Source organism: Lycium ferocissimum, chromosome 5, assembly GCF_029784015.1.
Source record: "Lycium ferocissimum isolate CSIRO_LF1 chromosome 5, AGI_CSIRO_Lferr_CH_V1, whole genome shotgun sequence".
NCBI lineage: Eukaryota > Viridiplantae > Streptophyta > Magnoliopsida > Solanales > Solanaceae > Lycium > Lycium ferocissimum.
Window position 1 is genome coordinate 50,980,943 of NC_081346.1, and position 8,674 is coordinate 50,989,616.

General features: G+C 36.3%; 1 protein-coding gene and 1 pseudogene across 4 annotated transcripts; both read right to left on the minus strand.

Annotated features, from left to right (window-relative positions):
- Positions 1 to 321: 321 nt before the first annotated feature.
- On the minus strand, positions 322 to 8,027 carry LOC132056880 (uncharacterized). Of its 4 annotated transcripts, none has more exons than XM_059449286.1 (6): positions 7,867 to 8,027; positions 5,668 to 5,780; positions 4,029 to 4,225; positions 3,616 to 3,813; positions 1,620 to 1,679; positions 322 to 669 (listed from the first exon to the last, which is right to left on the minus strand). In XM_059449286.1, the coding sequence occupies exons 2-6, from the start codon at positions 5,777 to 5,779 to the stop codon at positions 508 to 510; spliced, it is 729 nt and encodes a 242-aa protein (XP_059305269.1). In that variant the 5' UTR covers position 5,780; positions 7,867 to 8,027; the 3' UTR covers positions 322 to 507. The 4 variants fall into 4 exon arrangements, with proteins under 4 accessions (XP_059305269.1, XP_059305268.1, XP_059305266.1 ...); XM_059449285.1 differs by lacking the exon at positions 7,867 to 8,027 and adding an exon at positions 7,528 to 7,833; XM_059449283.1 differs by lacking the exon at positions 7,867 to 8,027 and adding an exon at positions 5,866 to 7,507.
- Positions 2,228 to 3,531, minus strand: LOC132056881 (uncharacterized; annotated as a pseudogene).
- Positions 8,028 to 8,674: the final 647 nt, after the last annotated feature.

Consider the following 8,674-nt stretch of genomic DNA (forward strand, 5'->3'; position numbering starts at 1 on the left):
GAATCCTCACTTACCATGTTTCTCCGATTAAACTCATCTCAAGCCACTATTATACAAAATAAAGTGTAAAAAGGGGTATAAGTTCTCCATATTTTCTACTGGCATAAAAATCTCTGACCGTATGAAACAAGTATCAGAGAAGTTATTCAAAACTTAAAAAGGGATTAGCAATTCTCTGTTAACAACAACATACCCCAGAAGTGGGGTCTGAGGAGGGTGGAGTGTACGCAAACCTACCTCTACCTTGCGTAGCAATTCTCTGCTAATAGTTCTAAATTAGTAAAACTTAAAAAGCAAATAACATCTATGGGTTCAAGCAAATTTAAGGCTGAGAAATACCCCTTTGAGTACTAACTTTTGATATATTTACTCTTGCATAAATAACTGTGTTCATAACAATAAATGAAGTTTGGAATTCAACCTATTAAACTATATACACAACATTGAAGAAACTTTTATGATGGTGTACATTTGTTTACATAGAACAATATGTTCCCAACCATTTCCTTAAGACACAGAATGCGATGAAGTTTGCTTCCTCAGCGATGGTTGCTCTTTTTCTACTGCAGGCTCGCAAGCGTGAAGAATAGCGCATACGTCATTCTTTTCCAGAAACTGTTCAGCATTTACGAGAATCACTGGCGCATATTCAAACACCAGCTTCTTGCACTGCCAAAACATAACCACGTCCGAACAAAAAGGAGAGTGTGAGACAGTAAAAACATCAGAGCATAGCTATCAAAAAGGGTTGTGTTATATATCCTTCACATATTTATCATCAGGTACATAAATTGACAGTTCTCCAAATAATGTAGGACTACTATGTTGCTTATTCAAACATGCGTTTTAGAATTTTCAACTGAATTTCATAGGACAGCAGTGCATGGATACAGGGATTCAGTGGAGTATGCAAAAGTTTTCGCAAGGGGTGTCGATTATTTAAAGATATGAACAAATCAATAAATCACTGAACCACATCATACTGAAAAAATACAATTCAATTAGTTAATAGAACACAATTCAAGTACATTACTACAGCGACAATGAGTTTTCAGTCTTTAAAAAATGTATTCATAATACTCTCATTACACTAATAAATAGTACATTTTTCGGCGTAAGACACCGACAAGATCTTTGGCTTAGTGTGTTCATCGGTTCTTGGCATAAAGGTCAGGGTTCGATACTCAAGAAACCCTATTTTTGTAATAACAAAAGCTCAAGACTTAGAAAATATCGAGGTTGGGCATCAATCCCCACCCCCACGCCTCCCCTCTAGGATAGGTCAACAAAGAGCAAGAACAGTGAACTAAGACCTGCAACTTCCATAGAATGTCATTTTATTTTTTGGAATAGGTTTTTTTGTTGTTGCACACATTATTTATACGTGTATTTAGTAAAATCCCCGATGAAACGTTGTCGTACGACACCGCTTAGGCCAAGGTGCATTCTCAGCTGGCTGCAGGGATTGCAAAATCATTTCATACACTTCAAAATATTCAAAACAACATTATTCACATCTACTGGAATTCCAAAAATCTATTGCAATGGACATCTGGAAACTATAAGCAAGCTTGCAGATTTAACCATGATCAAACAATTGAATTTCAGATGTTTCTAACCTTTTTAGCATAAGGTTTGAGAGCTCCACATGCCTTCAAGAGCAGCTCAAGTATCTCCAACTGAAAGGATGTCAAAAAGAAAATGAGTCTGAGTAAAGTATATTCCAAGTGAGTATATTACCTCACACCTCCAATGACATAAACATGTACATACAATTCAATTCTCAGGTAATATATTGATATTATTTCAAGGCGGAAAGACACAACAAGAAATTAACGGTTCCTTTACTTAACACGTCTTTCATGATATCTTGTACGAGGACTAGCAGCTGCAACGAAATCCTACATAGAGTTCTCATTTCATATATGCACAAGTTGAGCAAAGATAAACTAAAGGTATTGAACACAGATACAGTCTTATGCAGACATTCAACTTTTACTAAATTTCTTGGCATGTTCATGCTAACATTAATGCACAAAAGTGGAGATATAGGTATTCCGTGATATTCTGCATTACTGCTCATAATAAAACTACTGACACGCAGAACCAAAATTAGAAGTCCTAAAGCACTCTTTAGTAGCAGATAGCCAACTTTAAAATACAGCAGGCTTCTAAACTAAAAGTGAGTGCACCATAACTCCAACAAGATGTTCCTCTCTTGTATACTTAAACAACAACAACATACCCAGTTGAATCCCACAATGTGGGGTCTGGGGAGGGTAAAGTGTACGCAGACCTTACCCCACCTTGGAAGGTAGGGAGGCTGTTTCCGAAAGACCCTTGGCTCAAAAGAAAACAAGGGAAAACAAGGGAAAAGAGTCAGATACGGACAAGCAAATCAAAGCAATGCGAAAATGAAAAATAACAAGAGCAAGGAAGTCATGATAAAATAGCAAAGATAGACAAGACCCAACACATAGAAGCAGGATAATAATACTCCTAATACGGGAAAGAAAACCTCGCGGCCCCCACTAGCCCTCTACCCTGATACTCGACCTCCACCCCCTCCTATCACCGGTCATGTCCTCGGTAAGCTGAAGTAGCGCCATATCCTGCCGAATCACCTCTCCCCAGGCCTTCTTTGGCCTACCCCTCCCTCTCTTCAGGCCCACCACTGCCATCCTCTCACACCTCCTCACTGGCGCATCAACGCATCTCCGCTGCACATGGCCGAACCATCTCAACCTCCCTTCCCGCATCTTATCCACCACAGGGGCCACACCCACCTTGTCCCGAATCACTTCATTCTGAATCCTATCTCTCCTGGTATGCCCCCACATCCACCTCAGCATCCGCATCTCTGCTACCTTCATCTTCTGGACATGAGCTTTCTTAACTGGCCAAAGATTCCGTCCCATACAACATAGTCGGTCTAACCACTGCTTTGTAGAGCTTTCCCTTTAGTATAGGCAGCACCTTCTTATCACACAACACCCCCGACGCGAGCTTCCATTTCATCCATCCCACTCCAATACGATGTGTGACATCGTCGTCAATCTCGCCAGTCCCTTGGATGATCGACCTCAGGTACTTGAAACTTTCTTTCTTCGGGATGCACCTGAGTATCCAGCTGCACGTTCTCATCCTCTACCTGACTCACATCACTGAACTTGCACTCTAAGTACTCTGTCTTAGTCCTGCTCAACTTGAAACCCTTCGACTCCAGAGTCTGTCGCCAAACCTCCAGTCTCGCGTTAACACCGCTCCGCGACTCGTCAATAAGCACAATGTCATCTGCAAACAACATGCACCACGGCACCTCTCCTTGAATGTGGCTTGTCAGTGCGTCCATTGCCAAAGCAAACAAAAACGGGCTAAGCGCGGACCCCTGGTGCAGGCCCATCGTGACTGGAAAGTGTTCTGAGTCACCTCCAACCGTCCTCACCCGGGTCTTGGCTCCATCATACATGTCCTTAATCGCTCTAATGTATGCTACAGGAACACCTCTAGCTTCCAGACATCTCCACAGCACCTCTCTTGTATACTTAGTCAGGAAAATTATATATAACTTTATTAATATATTTATATATCATATATAAATAAAACATAATATACCTGGGTGTCAGGATCTTTCAATTTCTTTTCGGCCTCCGTAACTACTTGGTGGCATAAATTGCAGTTCTTTTCAGAAAAAACCTGAGAAATGGCAACATCTCGTTCACAAAGGCCAAACTTTTGGCAAAAATCTTCAGGTCTTATTTTGTTGATCTCTAAGAAGAAGAGAGGAGCATAATAATCCACCAGTATGGAGCACTGCAACAAAAAAATCTAAGAGATTAACTCAAAGTCTAGCTATGGAAACCATTCAAAGTCTCATATTACCCAAATAATATATAAATAGAGAGAAATGAAGCTTATTTTTTCTGACTGTACATTCATAGCTCAGTAAACAATAAAATGTCTGAATCAATCATTGAGGTGAAACTAATGGTCAATAAACAGACAATTTCAAGGTAGATTACAAGTACCTCCTTCTTGTAAAATCGCAACTTCAAACAGGATTTGTGAAGGTGGTCAATGATCTCTGTTTCGGTCCTGTTATTAGCCATGTAATTAACTGCCTTAGCAGTATATTCTTCACAGAATGTGCACAACTGTTCATTTCCATTGACTTCTTCCAAAGGTTTAACTTGTCTCGGTTCTTCTAGGTTATTTATCTGCAGTACTGGTGCAATAAAGCCAAGATAAACATTCTTTTTAACATTAGCGTCTGACTTGCACAATAATGAAGCTATACAAAATTACAAATATACCAACCAGTTCAAATCATCTGCTACGAGCATTTAAGTAAAAGAGTACATTAGGCTAGCAACTAGGATTGACATATCTGCAAGATAGATGCATCTCATGGAGAAAACCATTTGTATATTAATTAATGAAGTCCAATAAATAGATATTATAATAGACAATAAAAAAAGATGCAGAGATTGCTAACTTGAAAAACTTGGAATCCCTAGCCAAGTAGATAAGTATTCACAAAAGTTACAGAAATTGTTTAGAACCATATGTATGAACTGAGGCCCGTTATAAGCAAGCAGCTATAAAAAAAAACACTTTACCTTCCATATTTATATTTTATCATATCCCAGCTGCCTCTATCTAACACGCGAAATGGAGAATATAAGAATCCTATGAGGCCCTATCCATGTCCATCAATTGATTGAGCACAAAATAATATAATTCACATTAACACACATGTAAAGGTAAGGTGTAATGTTCCAATCTCCTACTGACATGAACATCTTTAGATTGGTTTGATCCTAAGCCCCTTCCGAGTTGAAAGGAAAAATGATACCAAATTTGTTTATTTGAAAAGACAGAAAGACTTGAGCAAGTGTACTAATGGGAAGGGTCAACGGAAGTTTGGTTCATTTGGTGAAGAAGGAAAGAGTAAAATGAAGGAAAAGAATTTTTGATTAGAGAAAGGTTGAAGTTGCAGTACAAAGGCAGGATAAAAAGTGTTATTGCAAAAGCTTTTGAGGAGCTGTCAGGTTAGTCCTCCCCAAATCTATAGGGCATACTTTTTTATCTTGGGACATTTCAAAATGTTTGATGTACTTCAAAAAGTGTATGAATTCATATTCAATTAAACTAAGTGAATTTATAGTTTTTGATGCTTTGTTTCATCAATCATATTATTGTGCAAGTATTTACTTCCACAACTAACAATAAGTGAAATCAACATCCAAAACTCTACGGCCAGTCCAATTCCGTCACATGAAATAGGATAGAGGAAGTAAATATATAAACTTCAAGCAGCGGTCTAGCAAAAAATCACGAACTTCCAATAAATCAAGGAGGTTCTTGTTAATGAAAGGGAAACCAGACGCCGACCATAGGACACTCAAAATTTTGCAAGGCCATAAATAAGGTTTATAAGATTTATTCATTTTGTTTCTGAATTACCACACTACAATTACAACCTAATAACAAAAACAACAACATAACCAGTATATTCCCACAAGTGGGGTCTGGGGAGGGTGAGATGTACGCAGACCTTACCCCTACCCTTGGGGGTGTAGAGAGGCTGTTCCTAATAGACCCTCGGAGACAAGACAACTATACAACACCAATCTAACCACTATTAAAATGAAAAAGAGGAAGTACCAGAAACATCTTCAGTTTCAGTAATAAGAGGGTTACGGGCAGCTAATTCTCTAGCAGTACAGCACCAGCTAGAACCAAGTAAGAAAAGACACAGGCAGAACTTCAAATCCATGCTGCCAGGAGAAAACAACCAGTCAGTCCGAGATCGAGAAAATAGTAAATTAAAGTACAAAAAAATAAATCTATCAATAGACATACTAATAGCATTTGAAGAATGACAATTCGCAGAACAGAAGGCTGTTTGTTTTTTTATACTGTATTAACAAAGTGCTTTTGTCCCAACAAATGATATCTGTCAAGAACAATAAAGAGCAAAAACACAAAAGAAGCATATGCCTCTCTATTGACTTTCTTTAATGAAACAGGAATATGATCTCAGAATTATTCATCATGAATAATACATTTAAAACCAGAGAACTTGAGGATCCCAAGAACTTTATCCTGCACAAGACAGTAAGATCAGTAATGTCTTTGTAATAATTACAGTGCTTTCTCATGATTCACTATCAACATTATGCTTTTGGAACTTCAGGCAAACAAAATGAAGAAAAGAAAACTAGATAAGATTTAATTCAGTTTTGCTTGGCCTAACTCAGGCTCATCAATAAACCATAAATTTCCACTTAAGTCACTCTTAACTGCAGTAAACATGGTTGGTAAGGAAACTAAGACTAGACATATTATCTGTGTCAAATCCCCCCTACTTTTTTATCTTGACCTGTAATAATATCGACATGATTCCCAAAGTCCAAACGTTCTTACTTTTTTCTTATAACCCTGGTGTCTGGGTCAGCTTACGTGCGTCTAGGCTAATTCCACAAGGTACTTGCTAACTCCCACCAAAGATAGGTACCAAGTAACTCTATTTGCCAAAGCTTGGACAGGTACAAAGAAATCTTCTATTATTTTTGCCTCTGCTGGATTTGAACTTGAGACCTGATGGTGCTCAACCCACTTCATTGACTGCTAGACCACAACCTTGAATGATTCAACGATTCTTACTTTAGGACTAGAATTTTAGCCTTAATTTAATTTCAGTCTACTCCAGTGTCAAACTATAAGTATAGAATAGTTTTTGTATAATACTACCATTCTTTTCTCCGATATGGTTAAGATGGCCCGGAACAGAAAAAAGGTCATATTTTCCTTCTTTCCTTTAACTTACAGATTAGATTAGAACTAGACCAGCCAAAAAGAACACAATTTTGCACTCGTGAATCAAATAAAAACAAAACTACTCTCAGCACAAAATAGATAAAATTGTACTACCTCCCTTTCCATTTGTTTGTCTGGTTTTGATTCGGCACGGAGTTTAAGAAAATAAAGAAGACTTTTGAATCTTGTGGTCTTAACGTAAAGAATGTAGAATGTACTAAAACGTTCTTTAATCTTGTGATCTTAAACATGCCACGTGGAAAGTTGAAATTAAAGAGTTGCCAAAAAAGGAAAGAGACATTCTTTTTTAAAGAGACTAAAAAAAAAAGTAAGACAAACAAAATGAAATTTAGGGAGTAACTATCATTCCCCTCAGAAGAACCCATTTGTATATCACAGGATTCCAAAAACAAAACTAAACTATAGTCTAAGCACAAAATAAACAGCTTATAATACTACCATACTGATTTCTAAAATTCTAATATGCAGAATATACCTTGAACTCTATAAAAAAAAATAAAAAAAAAGAGTCAACTTTTACACCCCCTATAAGATAAAGACTAATTTGGAAGAACACCACCGGGGTTTAAGAAGCCAATTATACATATATGAACCAAAGAAAAACTAAAAAAAATTCGCCTTAGTGAAGAACATCATCAGAAAATTAAAAAATCAATCTAAACCCATAAAAAGTCAGAAAAATACCTAATCAAGTACTCCTTCCGTTCACCTTTACATGTCACGTTGTCAAAAATCAACATTTTAAGATGTATTTTTTCTATCATATTAATACGCGAAAGAATTGCAACTTATATTTTTTTTCTATAGTTTTCGAACATTTAAATTTAAAATTTAAAATATCCAATTGATCTAGTTCAATTTAGCTATAAAGATTAGTCAAGTTGACTATGGAAAAACAAAACGTGACAAATAAAAATGAACGGAGGCACTAAGATTTGGCAAGAAAGATTTAAAAAACAGTACACATGAAGAGGAATAATAGATGATGAAAGTGAATATGAGTAGACGAAGAAGAATGTTTACCTTAAAAGAGGAAGAGTTTTGATGTGAATGGAAACGATAAGCTATAACTTGAAGCAATGTTAAATGGCTCCTTTTGTATAGGAAGGTGTCCTAATTAATTCTCGGTCGTGTAGTGCTTTCCTACTTGGATATTATTTCCTACCCCCTGTTATCTTTAGGATGACTGTACAACCGGGCCTTTTCTCTATTACGTTTAACAAACAATAGAAAGAAAGAAAGAAAGAAAATTTATCAGTTATGTGAATATTCTATGGATATTAAATTTGTCAGTTGAAGTGTAAAAATAATATTTGAAAATTTATTTTGCTTGACAAAAATTAAAATTTGTGAGTGAAAAAAAAAAAAGACTCACTTGAAAAACTGATCAAGACCAATTTTTCAAATTTAAAAAACTCATTTATAAAAATTAAATAAAAATTCATTTCAATATATAATTAAATAATATATTGAAAATATTTACAAAAAAAAAAAAAAAAAAAAAAACCAAATTCATGTCCAAGCAGCCCCCCCCCCCCCCCTTCCTCTCTCTCTCTCTCTCTCTCTCTCTCTCTCTCTATATATATATATATATATATATATACTAGTTGAACGAGGCCCGAGCTTACTCATAATACGGAAGCAGATAAATTTAATTAAAATATATAATTATGTCACATTTTTTATTGCGAAATTAATTTAATCTAGTGGCACGTTAATCATGCCTCGTTGATAAGTCTTCATAACAATTAAAGTTTCTAGTCACAGAATTGAATAATTTTTAAAGAATAAATTATGTATGATGAAGGAAGCTTGGAAGGAGAATTAGCAA

Bases quoted from the DNA above. Each gene is read 5' to 3' on its own strand.
- LOC132056880 (XM_059449283.1), bottom strand. From the start codon at position 5,999: ATGCTTCTTTTGTGTTTTTGCTCTTTATTGTTCTTGACAGATATCATT. The intron at 5,781-5,865 runs GTATGTCTATTG...TTCTCCTGGCAG, and splicing joins TCATTCTTCAAATGCTATTA to CATGGATTTGAAGTTCTGCC. The intron at 1,680-3,615 runs GTATATTATGTT...ACATCCTTTCAG, and splicing joins TGAAAGATCCTGACACCCAG to TTGGAGATACTTGAGCTGCT.